This window comes from Aotus nancymaae, unplaced genomic scaffold (genome assembly GCF_030222135.1).
Source record: "Aotus nancymaae isolate 86718 unplaced genomic scaffold, 86718_ANA_hifiasm-v0.15.2.pri h1tg000033l, whole genome shotgun sequence".
NCBI lineage: Eukaryota > Metazoa > Chordata > Mammalia > Primates > Aotidae > Aotus > Aotus nancymaae.
In genome coordinates this window covers 33,619,504-33,643,989 of record NW_026988447.1, presented here as the reverse complement: position 1 = coordinate 33,643,989, position 24,486 = coordinate 33,619,504, and the positions used below count along the sequence as shown (strand labels likewise).

The following is a 24,486-nucleotide window of genomic DNA, read 5'->3' as shown; positions in this document are numbered from 1 at the left end:
GTAATTAATAATAGCGCTTCTTTTCACTCACCAGTGGGTCCAGTTTGGACAACAAATTTTTTGGTGACTGTAATGATTTCCTCTGATTCATTTGATCAATTTGGATTTCAATGGTTTCACTATTCTAATTTATTGAATAATTTTCAATTCTGATTGGTGTAAACAAATTTATTTGAATTATTTCACATATAAGTTTTTCATGAAACAGCTTGAACTCAAGGACACAGAAAAATAGGATTTCATTCTATTAAAATAAAATTCCATTTACTTGTAGAATATCCTCTGGAATGTTATGACCTGGTTATAATGGCTACCATGTGGTACAATATTGTCACTAATTCATTTTATAATTCTTGATATCATATAATATAAAATATGCTCTGATTACTTTCAATACTAGTTGTTATTTTACACAATAAATTTGGATATTTATTTTCACCTTCATTTCTGTTGATGATGGTGACGATGGTGCCTGACTGCTATGAGGTTTTTTTTTTTTTTTTTTTTTTTTTTGAGACAGAGTTTTGTTCTTGTTACATAGGCTGGAGTGCAATGGCACGATCTGGGCTCACTGCAACCTCTGCCTCCTAGGTTCAAGTGATTCTCGTGCCTCAGCCTCCCTAGTAGCTGGGATTACAGGCACCCACCACCATGCCCAGCTAATTTATTGTATTTTTTTTTAGTAGAGACAGGGATTCTCCATGTTGGCTAGGTTGGTTTCAAACTCCTGATCTCAGGTGATCCATCCACCCACCTCGGCCTCCCAAAGTGCTGGGATTACAGGCTTTAGCCACCTCACCAGGCCGACTGCTATGGTTTTAGTTGATGTGCCTGCTAAATGTGGACTAGTGAAGAACTGTTTCATGCTCAAAAACTGAGCTTCTGAGGAAAAATAAATAAGTAGGGAAAAATAAATTCAGATAAATAGATAATTTTGAAATGAGTTGAAATACCAGAGAATAAGATTGAGAAGATTAATGTATTCTTATCTTTGTTTAAAAAAAGCAACTATTTATGAGATTAAAATAATTCAGTTTTGCTATTTGAGGCACTTTGTAATTTTTAATGAGATATATGAAACTTTTATCTAAATTCAACCATCTTTATTTTCAGCACATTATATGTCTGTTATGTGCCAGATACTTATTTATATGACACAACTTCTGCTCTCATTGTGCTTTTGGTCAAATATTACAAAGTTTATAGATAAGGGAAGAAATACTATTTATCATACAAGTAAACAAAATACTTAAAATTATGAAATTAGAGCAATCAAATCTGGGCATTCTGCTTTGTTATTTAATATATTTTATATATTTAATACAAATAGACCAAATTTGAAAGTACTTTTCCCCCTTTACCTTTATTAATTCCTTTATGAGAAAATGAATTATTATAAATAGTGTTTTAAAAAATATATGGGCCATAAAAAGACTTGGTTTTATGGTTTTATGAATGAGATTTAATAAACCTAGAAAAGTGAGTCATCTATAAATTGTTTAACTACATTAACACTTCCTGGTACACTTTTCTGTAATATATATTGGTTTAATACATACAATTTATAGTTTGTGAAATTAAATGTAAAACAAATTACTTGTAGATTTTGCTAGAGACTATTTCTAGAAATGTAAGGTCCACACATTTTTTTCTATACTCTGTGCATAAATAGTGAAGTGTAGGGATTGTTTTAGATAACTTTAAAAAGTTAATGTTCACAAATTTGGTCTTTGATATATAAAATATATACATTTCCCATGCAAAACTAATTTATAAGAATATAAAAATTATCATTTTCAGAAAATGAAACAACACAATGGCTGTGACTACTAGCAGTGAAAAAGTATGACACTATGACACTACATGTGTTTGGTATGAGGGTACAACTAGTTTCTAATGGTATTTCTTTCTTTTACAATAACATGTAACTCTAAACTCCAAAAGTCAACCTCTTTTTCTTAGAGTATTTTTCTTTCTTTTTCACAGCACGGAAAAGGATATGCTAGTCAATTCTACAGGACTTACCTGAAGCAGCATGATTTGCACAAAGTCGACCAACAAAAGCATCAACTTTTCAACTTCATTATCTTGGCCATCCAGTTAGTCATGTGTAACTGAGTATTAGATTTCGGGAGGAGTCATCATGGCCAATTATAGGACCTAATTGCTCTCAGCAGGCCTGAGAAATGAGTTGAAATGTGCAGAACTGTAGAAACTTTAGAGGCAACTGATTGTGCCTCTCCGATCAGTGTGTGCCTGTTTACAGCACTATATATCTTTCTCTCTCCAAATGTCACTGAGCCCTTTAGATGTTTATATTCACCACGAGAAGCCAGTCATAAAGATAAAGGAAATTTGTGCATTATAAATGCAATATCACTGTTTTAAACTTGACTGTTTTATATTATTTTTGTGTGATCAAGTGTTCCCCAAACTATTTCAACTTTACAAGAGAAATTGTGATTATGTTCTTTTCACCTGTGGGTTATAAAAAATGTTGTATTCTGAAGACCCACAAAATATCAAAGACATTCTGTAGTTTATACACCGTGTTGCAAAGTGTTTACTGTACTATTTCAAAGCTTCTAAATAAATATAAAATATATATATTATATTATATAATTTTCCTAAAATGTGGTACAACTCAGTTGGTTTTTAAATGGATACATACAGTCCACATCATACAATAACATAAAAGGTAATTCAGGGTCCCAAAGACAAACTTACTAAGAAAAAAGTCATTAATGGTTTTCTCCCAATTTTCATATCTTACTCAACCCTGTTTTTCCTTGTTTAAAAGAAAATGATGCTCTAAGCTACAAAATTTTGTCAAGAACTCATAGTGAATTTTCAATGCCAAAGATGTAGCTGTTGATGTGATCAGACAGAGCACTGACTATGTACTATCAAAATACCTAACAATCTACATGAGTCTGATTCTATTTATATGGCTTTGAATTTAGAATCACTTAAAGCTTTCATAAAGATTCGATAAATTCACCTGTATTTGTTGTTAGAAAAAAAAACTGGGTGTCTGTACATTTTGTGGTGTAAAATATGTAACTGAAGATTACTATTTTAAGAAGTCATCAGTCATGTAACTTACACAGAATTTTGTTTTACATAGTTTTACATAGTATTGTGTCTAAATTACACACAAATATCAAATCTATTTATAACTCTATATGAATGTATAGAGATACATAAACATCTGAACTGGTAAAGAATAACTATAAAATATGAAAGATATCTAAATTTAAAATAAACTAAATAAATTCAGAGATAGAAACATGGTACATTATTGTTTCAGTATTACACGTGAAAATTTTATAGCTTAAGTGTAGTCAGTGTTTTATTAATGAAAAAATTCTTCATGAGTCAGCCTTCAAACGTTAAGCTTGTCTTCTACTTTTATGTCAACAAGATTAATTATTAAATTTAGTAAGGTACACATTCCTTTCCTTTAGATATTTTTTCTATTGTTGTTTATGGCTCTTTAGAACACACTCAAGAGAGGAAAAAAAAATCAGAGAGAATGTGAGATAATCTTTCAAGCAAAAAACAGAATTGTAACAGCTCCCCTAACCTTCTAAAATATTATATCAAACCTTCAACATTATATCAAAATGTTTGCCCAGTCCAAATTAGAAACCTGTTTTGAAATACTTCCCTTAATTTTTAACTAATCTTATATTCAATGACAGTTGAGCTGCACTGTGTTATTAAAGAATAGACTAAAACTTAACACTTAACAAATGTTCCTCATCCAATTTAATGTAACTTAAGTGGAATTTTTTCCTTAGATTTAACATTAAAATGCACATATATATATATACATATATATATACACACACATATATTCGTAGATCCTTGATGTGTACATTTAGAGTGATAGATTGGTATCACTCATTTGACTGTTATCAAATTAGATATTAATATATCATATTCCAATCAGTTCATATATCCAAATAATGTATATAATGTTCCAGCCTTTTGAAGTCTCTTTAAACATATATGAAGCTAACTGATCATATGTAATACAAAAAGCACATCAATTCACTAAGTGCAGCAGTAACATTTTCTCAAACTTTTGACATTACTACATTAGTATTTTGAATGATAGACTATTTTAGTAAGAAAATGTTTATATATAATTTAACTGGGAAAAAAGTCTGTTTGTTCCAATTCTTTTTTTTTTTAACAAGAAAATGATTTTCTTGTTGAGTCACTCTGTTTAATTAAAATCTTTCATGCATCATTTTGCAATCACAGGTGAATATCCACATCCATCTTCCTTATTGCATGCATTGAAAATAAGGTTATACTTACTTCATATATAGTAATTATATTAAGTAATTTACTTCAAAGACATTTTCTTTAATTATTTAACCTTTTATATCATTGTATATAATCTCCCTTGAACCAACTTTTTATATCATATCTTTATGTATTTGTTATTTTTGTATGTCCTAGTAACTAGTTATACTAACTTACATTTTAGTTCTTAAATTATGTCATCAATCTGCAAAACCAAAACCAGAGCTTCTTCCTAATTTGGGAGACAAACAGAACTGTTTAAGGATAAAATGCTAAATTATGAGGTCATTAGTCAACTATCTGTTGCAACCAAAGTAAATTAGAAGTTAACAACAGAGTAAGGATATGATTTTAGTAAGTTGGTTAAAATGTTTTCTTCCAATAAGGGGGACTATAAAATGGAAAGAGCAACCAACAAATAATGAAGGTTTCTAATTAAGCATTTGCTAGATTAATATATCAAGGAATTTTAGAATAGGCTTTCTATTTAATCTGGTCATTCTAATATCCAATCTTACATAATTTTATACACATCAAAAAAATAATATCCATCTTATTAGACAGTATTTCATCAATAAATTATTTCAGAAAAAACATAATCATGTCATTTACTCCTTGTCAACATGGTTAGTTTTAGAGCAGTCAAAGTCAAAAAAAAATTTTCCTGTGGAAACAGTGTCTTAATGTTTCAAAGGTATGTCAAACGACAATTTTTAGAAATATTTTATCCACGTGTAGAATTCTAATTTTTAACGTGTGAACATAGTTTGGTGAAATCATCTTAAATCAAATTTAAATATCACATCAGAATGACTTCACAGATATAATGTCAATGATATGTGTATCATCTTTTTTTTGGCAAATATTAAGAAAATGTGTTATTTTATTTTACAAAGATATTAAATGCAATGCCTTTATCAAACATTGCAAATTAAGAACTATAGTAGAATATTTAAATATTTTAATTTCTCACTGTTTTAGTCATTAATTGGGTTGTCATTTGCCATCAGATGCTCTGTATTGTAGAAGCTATCTTGCTTCTTCAGCAAGAAGAGGAAAAAGAATCTCGCAATTCTCAACATAAATGTTTAACAACTGTACATTAATTGTATCATTTTACCTTCTAAACATTATTTACTGGATTTCAGTTAATCTTGAAAACAATTACTCAGGCAGAATGTGGCAAAAGTTCAGCAAGATCACGAAGAGTATTTATGTTATTTACTGATCATAGCAGTGTTATTTGTCATTGGATGTGTTTTTTCCCCTCCTATTTTTATGTGTGCTATTGATACCCAAGGAACTCAAAAATACTTAAAATATTGGTATACTTGATGAGTTTTCTGAAAATCTTATATTTTTAATATTACAATTTCTTGGGTTCTTTATCTTTTTCAAGTCTAATTTTCTAGTGGTAAAGGCTTTGCACTTAATATCCTTTTATGTTCCTTTTTAACAAGGAAAAACAGAAAATAACAAAATTCCATATTTTTTACACCATGGAGTAGTAAAATTATTTTATATATTGTTGGTACTTCAAGAAACATCCCTCTGCTAAGTCAGACAAAATCCTTATAAAGTAATTTGTGAAACTGTTCAGTAGAGTATTTTTTTTTTTCAAATCTTGGCATAGGTTTTAGATAATAGCATTCTGTAAGAATGCAGGTAGATGGGTGTCGCCAGAGTATTGCAGGCAATAATACGACTAAAATTCTAATACTTTTAGTGTGCATGCATGTATTTCTAATCACTGTTATTTTTTAAGTATTTGTAAAATTAGAAAAATTGCTTTTATTTCTTGAAAACTTGTCACATGCTTAGTTTGAAGTTTTACTCTCCAGATGTTTTTGAGTTGCATAAAAATCTTGCATTCATCATGCAAAATATATTAAATTTCACATGAGACTCAAAAATTTCTGAATGATAGAACTCAGACTTCCAATACATTCATACATGCTTGAGCTGAAAGTAAGCAGGGAATTTCAGCTCTAAACACATTTTTGAGACAGTTATCTGTGAGTGAAAACAGGGTATTATAACAAAAGATGAGTTTCAATCTTAACTATAGTGTTTGTTACTGTGAATGCTATAATAATACATAAGTAAAATGAGTGTAAATGTAATAAATTATTTTATACTGCTGTATACATATGAAATAAATAAAACTAGGATACATATTATGCCATTTTTCCATGCATGGATCTTCCACTGACGCCTGTGGGAGCTTTGAATAAAAATCAGTGGCAAAATATGGCTCTAAGTTTAAAAACATCTAATGCTGATTTAGTAATTTTAGTCTTAATGTAACAGGTCTAAGGGGACATCTGTTCAAAACCGAGTCTCATTTGAAGCAGCATATGCTAGGTTTTAAAGGATTTCATTATATTTATAGTTTTGAAAGTAGACATTTAGTTCTATATGATTCTTATGATACCCAAAATGAATCAAAGAAGTATATATTTTTCCACCTAATGCTGTATTTACTTTTTAAATTTTTTTGATGTGTAGTAATACCAAAGGTCCATGAACATTAACATAGAGATTGTACATAAAACATGAGTGCCTTCTAGCAACAAAAGAAAAATATTTTATCTAAAACTTTAGAAACACAGCATTTCATATTTACAGTTGATAGAAGTGTAAGGAAAAATAAAATTCATATGGGTATCATTTTCCAAGAAGAAAATATGAATTAAGGTATAGATACTTTTTACAATATTAAAATAGTCTGAATTAATCCTACAGAAATTTAGGTCTCAATTAACTACAAGGTAATAGAAGAGATGTGCTTCTTAATCTCATGTGTGTTCTCTGTAACTGATTTACTTGAGTTCAAACTGCATGTATCTGGACCCAGGTTCACTTTATAAGGCAACAAGTTGGCAGGGGGAAGAGTGTGGCTGTTTCTTTGCTTTGAACATCTAATAAACCAATTTAGTGGAAAAGAACTGAAACTACAGAAGAAGGATAGTTCTCAATGAAATCTTATCAGCTATGATTAGAATTTGCCTTGGTTCCCCCCATATATCACTACCTTTTATCCCTTACTTTCGCTCTTTCTGGTAAATATATCATAGACTCTTTAACTAAGATTATGAATTTTCAGTGGTAAAATCACACTATATTAGATTACAGACATATACTGAGGTCTGACAGTGAGAGAATGTAAGAATGCATGGTGCAATCTGCCTTTAGGAAAATTCTAATTTCCAAAGAAATTAGAGGAAAATATTAAATAATCAAATAATTAAGTGACCAAAATTTTTGGTTGAGAGTTATCAATGGTTATGAGATCAACTGACTGTATAGAGATTATAACATAAAAACATAAAAAAGTAAATAGAATAGAAAAAAAGATTAGAAAAGCATCAATATATATCATTTATATAAAAGCAAATGATTCTTTATGAAACTTTCTCAGATATATGTATAAAATAGGTCACAATGTAAAATATATTCCTTACTGTGAATCACTCCCCAAAATATTTGAAAAGCACTGCACCATATGATCTGTATTTCAAATTTAAACTTACTTAATGCTGTGGAAAAAGAGAAGATATTTTTGAAGTTACCTCACATCTGAATCTTAATCTTTTACCATTTGTAAAATAGGGATGAGTGCACTTAATTGTAGAATTTCTGTGAGGATTAGATGAACTGAGGAAGCTGAAATGCATAACACAATGCTAACACACAATTATAACTACCCAACAGGTTCACTTTGCCCACTGCTTAGACAGATCCAATTTATCAAGACAGGGGAATTGCAATAGAGTAAGTTATTCATGCAGAGACTGCTGTTAGGGACACCAGAGTTTTATTATCACTTCAATCAGTCTACCCAAGTATTTGGGTAATCAGAGTTTTTAAGGATAATTTGATGGGTGGGGGGACCAGTGAATCAGGAGTACTGATTGGATGGTTCAAAGATGAAATCATAGCTGGTAGAAGCTGTTAAGCTGCCGTGTGGCACTGTTAGTTCCTGGGTAGGAGTCACAAGACCAGATGCACTAGTTTACCAATCAGGGTGGTGCCAGTTGATTAAGTTCAGGGTCTCCAAAATATCTCAAGCAGTGATCTTAGGTATTACAATAGTTATGTTATCCCCAGAAGCAATTTAGAAAGGCTCAGAATCTTGTAGCCTGCAGTTGCATAACTCCTAAACCATAATCTCTGATCTTGTGGCTAATTTGTTAGTTGTACAAAGGCAGCCTAGTCCTGAGACAGGAAGGGGGTTTGTTTTGGGAAAGGGTGGTTATCAGCTGTTTCAAAGTTAAACTATAAACCAAGTTCCTCCCAAAGTGTCTTGGCCTATATGCCCAGGAGTGAAGGAGGACAGCTTGGAGGTTAAAAGCAAGATGGAGGTGGTTAGTTTGGATATCTTTCACTGCAATGGTTTTCTCAGTTCTAATTTTGCAATGGCAGTTTCACAATGAAAGTATATGTGTTTATATACGAAATATAAAGTATATGTTATTAAATTTTCTTCAACATTTAACCACTGATCTTGATTACCGAAAGTATAGAATACAGTCTACAAACAAATTCTTTTCTTAAAATTTCAACCTGCTACAGAGTTGTGTCTAAGCAGTGCAAATTTCAAAACCTCAAGATGAAAGTAGAGTTGCCGTTGGTGTCCACTTATCAGCTCAGTTCATATTTGCCTCTCCATTTATCAGTGGTATGGAGTACAGGAAATAAAACTTACATCTGGCTGGATGCCTTTTCTTCCTCCATTTCCTTTTACAACTCTCAAATAGTCCTCTCTCTGCACTATTGAAAAATACAGGTGTATGTTTGCACTAGGACATAGTCATCTAACCCCAATGTCTTTTCTGAATATGTATTTCCATACAAATAAATGCTTGATGGGAATACTGCATATTTGACAGCATCATTTTGTTTGCATATGATTTTCATAAAAATAAATTTAAGCAGTATTCAGTTTCTGCTCAATAGAATTGAATTTTAAAAGTTGCTCTGCTAGTAGACTTCTTGAAGTTGTCATTACTTAGCTTGGCAGGCCCTGTTCCCTACAACTGTCCTTTGCCTGTTCAGAATATATCTAAAATTCCCTCTTTTCTTTTCTTTTGAATCAATTAAAAGTTTTATCTCCTCATCATGAAAACTGGGTTTCAAATCTCCCAGTTAAGATAAGGTAGTTCAAATTAATCTGCAACTTAATTGATATTTAAGGGAGTATTCATATTATAAAGGAAATATACTGATCCATAATGAAAATTTATGTGGATGGAGATATTTTTGTTTTGATTTGCTTCTTTATTTTTCATAGAAAACATCTGATGATGACTGGGCAGTTCCTCAATCAACCTGTCTGAATGATGGGAACATTTAGATAACATTGCAATCACCTAATCTGAAACACCATCCCCATCTCCCTTTTCTCCTATCATTGTGAATAACTCTTCTCTTGATTGTGAAAAAAGGAAGAAAAGAAGTGTTAGCATAGTGAATTGTGTAAGCTGACAACTCTAAATTTTATTTCAAAAATGTGAGAATTCTCTTATTCCCAGTTGTGTTTTCTAATTAATAATAGAGTAATAGCCAATGTCAAACTTCTCTGGCAACGTATTTCTCTCAAAATTGTGTGTGTGTGTGTGTGTGTGTGTGTGTGTGTGTGTGTGTGTGTGTTTGGGAAGGGTAATAACAGGCTCAAATGAAAGAATACATGAATATGAACAAAAATAATTGTACTGTAGGTAAAACATCTCCCTTTTGTCCCCCTCTAATACTTTAAAGTAGCAAAATGCCTGGTTGAAAATCAATTGTATTTGATCATCAACAAACTGGCATAGAATATACCAAACAAAACTGAATTAAAGACAGAGAGAATGAGAGATGTGTGTGAGAGTTACATTTTAACATACATAAGTGAAAACAAGAAAAAATGTAATGAAAATAAACAAGTAATTCTAGTTAAAACCTGACAAAGACTGAAATAAAGTGATACAATACTCTTTAGGTAAGAAGCAACATTAAGAGGTATATTAAATTTTATTTTAAAATGAAGTAATATTAAACCACCTCATTGAATGCCTCCATAGATGTTTATATTCTTTCTATTGCCTCTTTGACAATGATGTATGGCCTTCACATGACAGTGTTTGCAAATACTACTCAGTTTAAAAGTGTCTTCCTGATTCTAAGATGATGTACTTATAACTTCAGAAACCAAAATAGTGGAAAATTGGTGATACCACTAACATCATGCAAAAATATGTAATACTGGCATAGCTTTTTAACAAGTTATACGATAAGGATACAACACTGTGGTTATTGGTTATAGATGTTGCTACTGAGGTGGGAAGCAAGTTTCTAACTGCAAATCAGTTATGTGGAGCAAAAAGGATATATTCGGTGATTTTTACAATTTAGATATTAGCAAAGAGTTTAGTTTCAGAAGTATTTTTGTGTGTGGGAGAAAGCATTTTTTAAGACTGTATAGAAGAGTCTATCCCAGATATAACAACAACAAAAGACAAATATAAATTATGCAAATAACTAAGAATTGCCTAATTTAAATTTAGAAAGACAGCATACCTGGCTGATGGCTCACGCTTGTAATCCCAGCACTTTAGGAGGACAAAGCGGACAGATCGCTTGAGCTCAGGAGTCGGAGACTAGCCTCGGTGACATGGAGAGTAACCCTGTCTCTAGAAAAAAATAAAATAAATAGCCAGGAGTGATGGCACGCACCTGTAGTCCTAGCTACTTGGAAGACTGAAGTGGGAGGATGGCTTGAACTGGAGAGGTGGCAGTTGCAGTGAGCCAAGACTGTGTGCCACTACACTCCAGCCTGGGTGACAGAGTGAAACCCCTGTCTCCAAAAAAAAAAAAAAAAAAAAAATTAATTACATAAATAGAAGGTAACTTGTAACACTGGAAAAAGAGAAAAATAGACATTGGGGTAGGAAGAGACAGACTACTGTAGATCTCTAGGTAAGGAACAAGCACAATTGACTTAGAATGAACTGGTAAAAATAGAGGGGAGAGGATAGAATTGAGAGGCATTTCAGAGGACAAATAGACTGTACTTCTTCGCTATCTTGATGGTTAGTAGGCTGATGATGAAGGTCAGGGAGAAATGATGATGGAGGCTTTCTTTGCCAGAGGAGAGGACCATGCTGCTGTTAGACAATTGATGTAAAGGAAAAAAATTGTTCAGGAAGATATCTTATTGTAGAAAGGCTTTCTAATTATCATTTAAGTTTTAGAATGGTGGCTCCCCATGAGGGGCCTAAACTACATTATATTTAAACAATACCACAGTATTTTAAAATTTTTATTCTAATATTAAATGGTACCATCCGGGCTGCATTCTGCTTTATTCTCTGTATAATAACTGATAGTTATTAATACTATTTAAATTATATCTCTTAAGTAAAAACGTTTTCATTCATGATTTTTAGAAATAATTTTATAAAGATATCATATGTAAATTTTAAAGTTTTAAAGTTTTTTTATATGTATAACTTTGGCTAGTGTATGTACCAAAATTAGGCTTGACCCATGTAAAAAGGACACAGGTTAAGTCAAACCTTCTGGCATTTCTTTTTTCTTTTTTTTGTAACACACACATAACAATACTTAATAAACATAAAGAAATGTTGATAAAAAATTTAAAAGATTTAACAATTGTAAAAGACACTTTAAAATATTTCCTTTGCATCTGAGTTCAGCTAATGTTTTCAGCAAATATTTTTGAAAAAGTCTTAACGTCTTCAATTTGTTAAGTCTGCATTCACCAACTGTCTTCTAGCCTCTACTAGTAATTAATCTTATTGTTTTTTTTATTTTTTAAGTGGGTCCCACAGAATACTAGAATTTTAATGTAGAACAGGGTCTTAAAAATATTTTGGTCTGAATCCCACCCATGAAGATGATGACTAACAAACATAAGTCAACTCATGGAAGTACCTAACAATAAACCTAAGAACTTACCCAAATCCTTTCTCTTGACTCTGAACCCTCCACCTGTGCTATGTTTCCATTCTCTGTGTCTTATTTTAAATTGAAATCTTGGGAGTAGTTATATTTGAAAATATACAAGTAAATTAAAGCATCTATAAACTCACTTTATATTTAAAATTGTTCAGTTCTTCCTATCTTCACCCATAAGGATGATTCTCTTATATAGGGCACCATTAAATTTGGCCTAAGAAACTAAAGGCAGTTCTTACTATTCTTTTATGCATTTACTTTAAAATGAAATATATGCATTTTTATTCCTCTTAACGACATGTTATATTGGTAGTGAATAAGCACAATTAGAGCCAAATATGAGTACATCTCCTAAAGAAATCAAATTGAACAAACTGCTGCATCACCAAGAGTAAATCTGACTAACTTGATTTACAAAATCATCGTTTCACCTAATAATTCCACCCAAGTTAGCTCAACTTACTTCAACTAATTTAGTGAAGGGGAGGAAGGCAGCAAATCACACTGCCACGGATGCACCTATGCAACAATCTTGCTTGTTCTTCACATGTACCCCAAAACCTAAAATGCAATTAAAAAAAAAAAAGAAAAATCGGAAGCCGTGTAAAAGGTAGTTTAATCACTTACAATTCATCCCATTGAAGGAGGCATTCTCACCATAGGGTTATAGGGACGGAGACACACACACCTAACAGTAGACAGAGGAATAAGAATGACGGCAATTTGTTAGTCAAATAGTCTCACAGCCTGGTGGAAGACCATGCACAATGAAAAAGACCACGCTGAGGTTGAACTCGGGGACAGAGCCAACAACCTCCCACACTGAACAGTCTGAGTAATTCTGTGGGACTGGGCCTGGAACTGAAACCTCGCTACTTAGGGATAAAAAGGAACTGGGCCTGGGATCCCTGATAAGGACAACTCTTTGGCTAAGGGAATTTTATATTTGGGAGCAGAGTAAAGAAGGCTTAGGCCATTTGAGGCCCTCTTGGTGATGCCAGATATCAAGGCAGCACATAATATCGGGCCTTAATTTTAGATCCCCATTAGCCCCGTGAAGCCTTGGCATCAGTTTATATCTTTGTGATAAGTAGATTGCTATGCAGTGGAAGACATACCCCAGGATGTAAAGTAGGCAGTTGACCAGGTTAAAGAGGGCTATGCATGAAGTAATATTCAAAAACATAAACTTTAGTGGTGTCCCATTTATGGCCAATAAAGAAAAGTGAGGGGCCTGTGTGGCATTATTGCAGAGAATACAAAAGGATGTGGATCTGAACTAATCCAGACCTATAGCAATAGCAGGGGGCCTACTTGCCAGTTAGTAGCGTAAAAAGGAATTCTTCAAGGATGGCACTATGCCTCTTACTCAAACTGGCAGCTCAAGGTCTTGAAGGGCACATGGACGTTGCACTGAATACCTTATTCAAGAGCCCAACATTGTCTATTTTAAGAAGTAAAGTAAAGGCCTAAATCACTATCAATAATTTTTATAACTTTAAAGGAATAAAGAATGTTCTGGTGAGGCCTTGTATTATGATCCTAGTACATGTAGTGACATCTGTTGCCTTGATTTTTATATCACGTCTCTGTGGGACAAGAGATTGTCAGAGATGTCTATCTCCAAGGGGTCAACTCTTAGACAACAGAGTGAGAGACTGTGAAAATGTACAGAAGAAGCCATTTCCTGTTTCGGGTTTTTGGCACAAAACTGACCATCTTATGTTTGGCCAGTGTTGCTGACCCTTTCATCCTGTTGTTTATCAGGGACATCCTGACTAAGGGATGAAAAGCAGTAAAATTCCACAGAGCTCCATCGTATATAATGGTGGTAGTTGATCCATAAAGTGTATCAACATGTTCCCTCAGTTGTTCCCAAGAGGCTTTCCAGATTGTCAAGAGTTGCATAAGTGAATTGATCTCTTCTAGAACTGAGGCATCAGACAATGGGCTGAGGAGAGGTTAGGCCACTCGCTCTTGCAGGGGGGATATATTAGAGGGTCCAGTTTGGTGCCAGGAGGTAGCTGTGCAGAGCTTACGGAATACTGATTTCGGGACCCAAGGCATAACGGCCAGCTTGGTATGGAGGATCAGAAGCTCAGTGTCTAAGAGACTTCTCTATTTCCAGAAAAGCCCAGTATGTGGCCAAAACTTGCCATTCTAAAGATGTATGATGTAGGGCCAGGGAGAAGTCCACCATCAGCTTACGGCCATGGTATAGAGATAGTATAGAGATTCCAGGAGCAATGAGAAGTGGTCAAATTATATACCTTTATTTCAACTTTGTTCTCTCCCCATATCCAAGATGCCTTCCTCCTTTTTCTTTCTTTTTTAATTTTTCCCCTCTATAAGCTGCTCATATTTACAAACTTTTTACTTTAGAAAGCCTCAAATAACTATCATTATGGTTAGGGGCCTTTTCCAAGGAATTGTTGCATCATAGGGTTTAAGGACCCCAGACTTAAGTTGGGTTTTAAATAACACCTATGCTATGCCATCGGGGTGTCATGGGAATTTTACCCTGTCAAGCTGAGAATCATGATCTTTGTTGTAACAGAGAAACAGACAACATTTTGGCACAATGGAAGAGTTCTGGGATCATAACCCAGAGGTCATTCTAAAAGTCATTGTCTACTATAGGCATGCAGCCTTCCTCCTTTTTTTTATTTCTCTTTTCTCTCCATACAAATTTCCCCAGAATATTTTGAATTTCATGTAAAGTTTAGTAGTCACAGCTTTTAGTTTGTTTCCTGATCTCTCTCGGTGCAGACCTTCTGTATGGTTGAATACAAAAATGTTGGGAGCCTAGCAATCCACCTACAGACAGCTATCGCCTTCTCTAGGGAATACCAGTCAATCTCCTCAGTGCTGGAGTCTGCAACTAGTAAGGTCATTTTGACCGTGAGGCAGTGATGGCAGTCAAGTATTTTGCATCCTGGTAAACGGCAACAGTAAGAAAAGCCTAGGCACTTTTGGGTAGGGTTTTTCATTGGGAGAGCAGTTACATTACCTCTCCAATGTTTTAAGAGGGGCTGGTAACACATGCTCCTAAACTCTCTCTCATTATTTTTCCATCAGGTCCTTGACCATGGGCTGCCATGGATGTTTACCTTTTACCCCTGGGAGTCAGGGGGATGCATGGGATGCACTGAGGGAAACAGTTACACAGGAAATGGGCAAGGTAGCTACTCTTGCCTGAATGGCAACCCTTGTTAGGCAACCTGGGAGCCTTGCTTAATTCTTTCTATATCGGTCTCCTTCTTTTCTACAAACCTGACAATGTGTCATCCCATGTTCCTCATGGGGCTATGCAGTCACAGTTAATATCCACATGGCTGCCCCAAGCAGCAAGGAAATGTCACTACATTAGATGCTGTAACCGGAGGGCTCTAGCTTACCCTTGGTAGGTAGGACTCAAGCACCAGACTATCTTTAAGGTGCTGTGTTGTCACTACTTTTATGGGCAGGAGACTCAGGCACACTTATCAAAAAACAGACCAAACCCAACAGTCAGTCATGTCCAGGTATTGTCAAGTAACAATAATTTTTCTTTTGGGGAACAACAAGAGCTTCCTAGAAAGCAAAGAGAGGGAACAAGATGGCACTGGAAGCAATTAGTGGTTTGTTCCCACGTGGCCTTCTAGTATCAGAAAACCACTTAGTTATCCAAAAGCAGTGACTGAAAGTTGACCAGGTGTCCTTGGTCATGGTTGGACCGTCCTTTAAGGAGGTTATTTTATTTGCCTACTATTCAGTGTATTGATGAGGGAGGGATATCTGCCCTGATGTTATTGGGATGAAGAATCTGCAACTGGACACTAGAAAAACGGCATCTGCAGCAATTTATTACTCACAGCCTGGGAGAGGAGGACACTGCACTCTGCACAGAACCACATGGAAGTTGCACTTGGAAACAGAGGGAACAACCAGGGACTGTGGGACAAAAGCTTTGTGTTTCAACCCTGGTTCCAAGGGGGTGATGTGATTAGCTTATTTGAATAATTCCATGTGTTAACAGGGAACTGAAACCCACTACCAGGAAACCCAGGATAAGCAGGACCTGTGCCTGGTCTCCTTGATAAGGAGGATGGTCTGGTTAGGAGACCTCATCTTCTGGAGCAGGGTGGGAAGGGAACTTGAAGTTGGGCTTTTTGAGACCTTCCAAGTAATGCCAACACATAACAACGGGCCTTAACTTTAGGCCTCATACATTGACGGTGAACAGTATGTAGTGTGAAGAAACCAAAACTCTATGTGAACACTTGAAGAATTTAGTTCTTTGTCGGGCTTGACCCATGCCAAATTTTCTATTGTTAAGGTTTGATTCTTTGAAAGAGTTTCCATATCATCTTCTAAAGTGAGTGGATTATTTTTGTAAATAAACTTTTCATGAACACAGGATCCCCCAGCTCCTTTGTAAACTTGTGAGAGAATCTCTTTGTGATTAAGGTCTGAAATTTGGTATTGTGTAACTTGACAGTTCATTTTCATCCATGTTGCAGGCACTTAGTAAGTAAGCTCTTTCAGTCTTTAACTCCAAGCCTTTCAACTTTTAGTTTTCTTGAATTCTTACTTTCATCATTTCTTCCCTTCTTTTTCTTTCCTTTTTTTTTTTGGATCCTTTGTTATGTGGTTGCTGAACCTCCTCTACTGGTCTGTCAATTTTCATTACTTTTTCTTTTCTATTTTCTATATTTTAAAAATATACTTTCTGGAGTATTTTGTTATATATCTATTCCAAACCTCTACTGAGCTTTTTATTTTATTATTATTTTTATTATTATTGTTACTTTACTTCTAAGAGTTCTTTTTGTTTCTGAATGTTCCTCTTTTAAAATATTTTTAACTCTTTGTATATGCAATACTTTCTTTTATTCATCTGAATACATTGATGACAGTTTATTTTACATTTTATTTTTTCTGAATAGTGTTTCCTGGGATTATGGTAGAGACTTTTTGTAATGTCTTATGATACTTGGTTGTCAGCTCATAATTAAGACGGTAGGTACTCTAAAATGCTGAGGGTAAATTCTGCCCCTGTGTGGAGGGCTTGTTGAGTATGTTTGTCTATAGGTTGATCTGGCTAACATTTAGTTGCAGAACTCCTGACCAATATGTTTCAGCATATTTTTCTTCTTGGTCTTGTTAGATAATCAAGATAAATATTTTCAGATATTTTTCCTGGAGGTATAAGCCTGAGTACTTGAATTCTGAAAACTAATTGGGAAAAAAAAATCTAGAAGACTCAAGATCCCAACTTCTTGATATGACGATTGCACATTAAACTGTGCCTGCTGTCTTCTAGGAGCTCTCTGTTTCAACCTCCTAAGAGAATAATAAATCTGCTGTCTTCTAACCAGAGGGAATACTTATCATCTACATGTGCGCAGTTGATGAGGACATCGGGGAAGTCTAACTGTTTCTTAACGTTTTTGGTCCTTTTTATTAGGCTTATTTTTACCCCTACTTCAGAACTAATTTGTGCTATCAATTACTGAGCCTTTGGAGTTTTCTGTGGGATAAACCAGGTTTCTTCTTTACACTCTTAGCTTCCAGCTAAGGTTTTAAAACTTTCACAGTTAGTATGTCAATTATGACTTTTTATCTATTTCCAAATGTTCAGAATGTTGTCGTAGTTATTTTCTCAATTGTTTGTCTTTTATTTGTCATTGTAGCTTTTTCATTAAATATTTTTTCACATTCATGACGTTTTAGGAAGAAGAAAGTTTCGTGCATTAACTGACCTCTCTCCTCTCTGTAACTGGGAGCTTGAAAATGAACTATGAACATAATAAGAAATATCTTCCAAGTGTAACACAGAATGTCATGAGGAAATTTGATCTTACATTATTGAGAGTTTAAATGTGGGAATCTCTTTAGTATATTTTTCATTGCTGTTAGAGAAGCACTGATATGTTTGAAATTAAATCACATTTTGGAATTAATAATTAAAAATTTAAATATATATAATTAATTTTATTACATATCAATAAATATGATAAAAATACATAATTCTTTTTCCATATGCCAGTATTAGAATAACTTATTTTTACCTTTTTGTAATATCATTATCTTGAAATCTAAAGTAATTTTAAATCGATAATGTTAAAACCAAAGGGGTAATATGCATTGCTATATTTGTTATAGATTAGAATAGTAATTGTTTTGCCTTTAAGGCTATTACAACATTAAATTACAATATAAAACTAAATATAGCTTTTCTCTCATTGCATTGGTTTATTTACCATATTACTCTATTTTGAATAGTGGCCTGAAATTAGTGTCCAAACAGTATCAGACAACTAGCAAGCTTCAGTACTTGAGGTCAATTTAATTACACTGTGCATGACAGAAACTAGGCCATTTGGGCATTGCCTTTGCCACCAGCAATTGACACCTGAGTGCTAATGAGCTGATAATTAAGAGCTGGCACATACAGACACATTTTACTGTTTGGGACTAGGATAACCATATGCTGCATAACTTCTGTGCTAAGTACTTTGTTAGCTCCAGAATTTACACAATTATATTTGTGAGTTGTTTTTTTTTTTAAATCTCAATTTTTTATGCTAAAAAAAAGATAAAAACTGTTATTTAAAAAATAAGTAATGGTACTCATCAATTTCAAGTTAAGAAACTTTCTAAAACTAGCAAGATTATATTTGGAGAGCAATATATTTGGGAAAAGTAAGACTGCAGAATTTGTATAGCAGAATTACTTTGGGTTTAAAACCACACTGACAGAACTTGCATTTTGAAAAGTCTTTTGTAATATAAAAAAGTACCTAAGACAATTTAACATGACTGTGTATATGTAGGGTTGGCAGCCTTTATGATGGCCTACAATGATTTTCACAGCCTAACATTGACAGCCTTGAGTAATATCTCTTCCCTGAATGTAGATGTGATATAGTAAACCACCTCTAAAAAATCAATGTGATAAAAGTGAAGTGATTTCACACTTTAAATTAGGGTATCAAAAAGCTATTGTTTCCATTTTGAGGAACTTCTTATATACTGTCTCATTCTTTTTTGGATTGCTTGCAGAGCTATTGTGGAGGCAGCTACGTGGAGAGACCAATGTGGCACAAGATCAAGGGCTGCCACCAACCACATGAGAGAGCTTGGAACCAGACTCCCAGGCTGAGCATTCAGATGAGACCACAGCGCCTGCTGACAGTTTGACTGCAACCTTCTGAGAGTCCTTAGCCAGTGGCACCAGCTAAGCTGAACTAAAATTTTTGAACCACACCGATTGTGAGATAATAAATATTTGTGGTTTTATGTTGCTATGTTTTGGGGTATATTGCCATGCAGCCATAAATATTTAATACATTATGTAGGTGAGAATCCTATTGTCTGATACAGGAATATGAAGTATTGATTTTTCTGGTGTGATGTGGCCATTTTACAAAACAATATGTATAATGTACACACTGTTCCTTTACTTTCCTCTTCAAATTTCAGCTCTTGCTTGTTCCTCTTTTCCTGACCTTGCACACAAAAAATAATCCCCATCATTTTTGGGATTCATCTATTGGCTTAAAAAATAAAACTGTTCTCATCAGATGAAAAAATGTATTAACTTTAGTGATTTTTAGTTGTGGGAATTACTTCTAATTTTCTTCTTTGAAATAGTTTGCTTTTCCATAGAACCCTCTGTAGGACATATAGCCTTTTATATGCAGATTCGTATACTTATGCTTTGAAATAGCTCTGAATTCCCTGTAGCTTAAACTGAGAAGATGAAAGGCCAAATGTTATGTCGAACTGAAGGATATAAAAGTGCACGTACATCAATCCAAAATGAGATATAGAAATGAACGGCTCTTCACACAGTGATGTCAGTTTTAGACAGATTATTGAATGGTCTTTATAACTGCAGAGATTGCCATGAAAACTCTGCCTGGGGATAGTCTTAGCAGGTTGCATTTTGTGTTTCTTCAATACCAAAAGGTGAGTAGATGTTAAGTGAAACAAGAGAAATACTCTGTGACAAAAGTGTTAACTCTCTTCCCAAAAATGACATCTGGTTTGAAATAGCAAACACAGTGCGATCTAGCGATGGAATCATCTACCCAATCTGTCACTCTAGAGATGGCAGCCTAGGTGAGATGCTTACATTTTAAGAAGTCGATAGAAAACCCACACGGCAATCTTTATCTCCATAATGATTCCATTGACAGACAAAGGACTCTTCTGCACAGGAGGGGAGATTATTGTGCCAGTGACAGACACATCAAGAGTATTTAAAGCACCCACATTCTTTCTTACGACCAGCAGTAAGATAAAAGAAAAAGAATTGGTTTTTGTATGTTCACAACTTGAAATCAATACTATACTTATTTAAAAACAGATTATAAAAAACTCAACTTTATATTGGAAGAGAATGTAGTGATAACTTTTAACATCCCATAATTATCATGCCTATTTTGAATTAAGTAAAAATATATCTTAGAATTGTTCTCTTGCATCAGCTATTCATAGAGAAACCATTTTTTTTTCTACTTACAGTGCATATCCTCTCCTGAAATTATATCCAAACAAAGGAATAGAATATCCACATTATCTGGGCTTGTTAGTAAAAAGAAATGTATTTTAAAATTTAAGACAAAAATTTCCTTAATTCTGGTGTTTCTAGAATGTGCAGATATTAAGTAGGTACAATTGAAATAAGTACAAGAGGAGGACGATACTTTTTTGAACAAAGTATATACTTTGCAAGTAATGCTGATTCAAAGGGAATTGGGTATGTGTTGAATACAAGACATAGGTATTCACTCTAAGCCAGGAAATTCTGCCATGTTCTGCACTTTGCAAACTTTACCACTTACAATCTGTAAAGTATGTATTGAAGGAAATGATGATAGCTCAAGCAATAGTCAAGGAAAACATAATTGTTAATTAGCTCTGACACAACAATAAAAAAATCTAATCTATGAAAGTGCTTTTTTCCTGATATAATTAACATAAATTTAAAAAATCAAAGGTTTCAAACATATGCTTTAATGTTTACATTAAGTTAATGCCACTTCATTAATTTATACTTTAGGAAATACACAATGTATAATAGATAGCATGATGACTCTAAAATTATTACAAACTGAACCCTCCTCTCACTTTACTACTTAAAAATGTGACCTTGGTAAAGTTTTGCTAGCTAATTCAGAGACACAAATCAGTTCTTATAACTGAATTAGGGTCGTGAATTGAATTTTAATCAGAATGATGTTTGACAAAATAATTTCCATTTTATAGGGAGAATCTTTTATGATCTGGGGGTATACTCATTGTATATATTCAGGTGAAGTCCTCTGTTCAGTGGAAGTTCTGGATAGAAATAAAAAAGCAAAATAAACATTTAAAATTTTATACTACTCTCAATGACTTATTAAAATTATTTCGGTCATTGGTGCTGGGTAATAGTAGTTTCTAGATTTTATCAGTAAGCATGACGACTCATCTCTTCTTGATAAAGGGAATGAAAGAGCATCTCTACCATGACTTTTTATATAGCTCCATACCAAGATATGCATCAAAAGTAACAGAAATTTTGTAAGGAAATACAACTCCAAACGGTGGCACAAACCATGATAAGCATCTAAGATTCATTTAAAAATAAAAACTGAGATAATTCTAAAGTTACAGTGAAAGCTAATATTGATTGAGTGCTCCTTCTGTGACAAGTACTATGCTGGTCATCACCACACTCACATGAGAAAGGTACTATCTTTAATCTGTTTAAAATGATAAAGATGTGAAAATCATGTAAACTTTACTTCTTAATTATAAGGCTAGTGTGCATTGGAGCTTAGAAGTGACCTCTGACCAAATGACACCTGCTTTTAGTTCCCTTAAGTGGTATGGGGAAAAAAGACAAAATAAAATGAAGCAATTCATCACTTAATCTCATTAAAATGGTCTCAAATAGATACTTTATAGATTGAATTTTAAAGAGAAATGATTTTAGATACATAAATCCCTCCTACATTTAAACCAAAATAGTTCTGCTTTTTAAACAAAGTTCATCATGCAAATAATGAAAATGATCAACAGACTTTAAGGTTTAAGTGGTAGGTTGTGTGCTTTTTCCTACATCTCCAAATTATGACAGTATATCTCACATTATTTTAAGTGTGTGTGTGTATATGTCTGTGTGTGTGTGCGTGAGAGAGAGAGAGAGAAATGAGGTAAGAATAGATGATAACATTATTGGTAATGAATATAATAGTATAGATGAAGCACAGTAGAATACATTGGAATAAAATAAGATCTAGAGATACTGTTTAAAATTACCAAATGCATGCTCCCTAACCTTCAGTTCCACTAGATTGAGGGTGGGAGAGGATGTGAAGTATTGGAATTTTTATTTCCAAATGGATGTCGCATACTATATCAATTTCTGAAAGATGTACAATTCTTTAGCATGTTAAAAGTCTCTGAAGAGTCCTTTAAAAAATTGTTATTTAACATTTTTTAGCCTATGCTTTCTAACCACTGATCATGAAAGTATTTTTTATAAAATTAGCAGCCACAAATGAGAGTTATGAGGGAAATGCTTTGGGAAAGGTTGATTTATCATTCCACATATTTCACAGAAGTGGAAAATCAGGCCCTGAGGAGTGTGACTTAAAGTTCTGTGACAACTAGTAGCAGAATTGGAATTAAAATACATAAAGCTGATAAGTTTTATGCACACATCAAACTCAGGACCTGGAAGTAGAGGGCCTGGGCTGAGAATCATTTCCTAATACTTTAAATCTGTGTGACTTTTGAAAAATCACTTAACCAAACTGTGCCTCAGTTTTCTATTTTGTAATTTGTGACTAATTATTTAACTTTTCTGACTGGATTATCAGCACATCCCATGAATAACGCATATAAAATTATATGGATCATGGTTACAATAAATGTTGTGGTATGTTATATATTTTTAGATAAATTATAGAAGAAGTGAGAAGAATTACTACACAGTACTAAATGTTATACATATTTCCTTTTCATTAGGTTTGCCAACAGAGCTCTAGGATCTTGCTTGTGTATTGCTAGGAAGCTAGAGTCAGTCTTGTGAGACTTTATCTTGAGAAAAACAAACCTTTGGACATTATCATTAAAGAATTGCATGTCGAATAGGTGAATTATGACATGGTTTTGGAATGTACTTATGTGGGTTCAGATCCTGGCTAAATCACTTACTAGGTCATTGATGGAAGTAGCAACAACCATACTCATGAAATTGTTGGAGGATTATTGTGTTAGTCCATTTTCATTCTGCTAAGAAGAACTAAATGAGACTGGGTAATTTATAAAGGAAAGGTGTTTAATTGACTCACAGTTCCACATGGCTGGGGAGGCCTGAGGAAACTTACAATCATGGCAGAAGGGAAAGCAAACATGTCCTTCTTCACATTGGCAGCAGGAGAGATAAGTGCAGAGCAAAGTGGGGAAAGCCCCTTATAAAACAATCAGCTCTCATGAGAACTCGCTCACTATCATCAGAATATCATGGGGGAACTGCCCCTATGACTTAATCATCTCTCAAGAGGTCCCTGCCCCAACATGTGGGGATTACAATTTGGATTACAATTCAAGATGAGATTTGGGTGGGGACACAGAGCCAGACCATACTGATTACATAGGTCTCTCTGTAAATTATAACTTGTAATAAATTGATAAAAATCTCATTTCTTGGTTCTTATTACCATACTTAACAATGATTTGTCCTTTAGAAGTCGAATGTAGTCAGATCACCTACCAGGGACTTAATGATGCCAGTGTTTTTCCACTTCCTATTTCAAGACTTTTTAAGAGAATAATATTTGAGGGAAGGAGATAGATTGTTAACAGTACATGAAGATAATACAAACTGCTTATCAGTTTAATATTTGACTTTAGAAAATAATCTAAAAAGATCATAATTATAAGAATATTAAAACACCTTTAAAACCTCTTTTTAAAAGCATTCACTTTTTTTTCAGAAAAATGTTGCTTATCTTCACCTGCTCTTTCTTTTCTCTACATCAAATAAAATATAGCACAAATTTGATATCAACTGTGTACACTTTACTAAAACTGAGTGTTATATCTGAAGTTTACCTAACTATGCCTTGAATATCCATAAAAGAGGAGCTTTAGCTAAGTGTTCTAAAAATTTGTAATTGCAATGACTTTTGTAAAATTATTTTCTATTATCAATATATACAATTT

The 24,486-nt window shown here is 33.6% G+C and overlaps 1 protein-coding gene across 2 annotated transcripts in view; it reads left to right on the top strand.

The window, feature by feature from the left end:
• The window catches only part of PCDH10 (protocadherin 10), a 60,617-nt gene extending 38,452 nt beyond the window's left edge, over positions 1 to 22,165 (top strand). Inside the window, exon 5 of one of the 2 annotated variants that reach the window (XM_012443237.2) lies at positions 19,327 to 22,165. In XM_012443237.2, the coding sequence (XP_012298660.1) occupies positions 19,327 to 19,397 (71 nt within the window). In that variant the 3' untranslated portion in view covers positions 19,398 to 22,165. Of the gene's footprint in view, positions 1 to 1,986; positions 6,498 to 19,326 lie in introns of those variants that run through there. The other variant, XM_012443238.3, reaches the window with a different exon arrangement.
• The last annotated feature ends 2,321 nt before the right edge of the window (positions 22,166 to 24,486 follow it).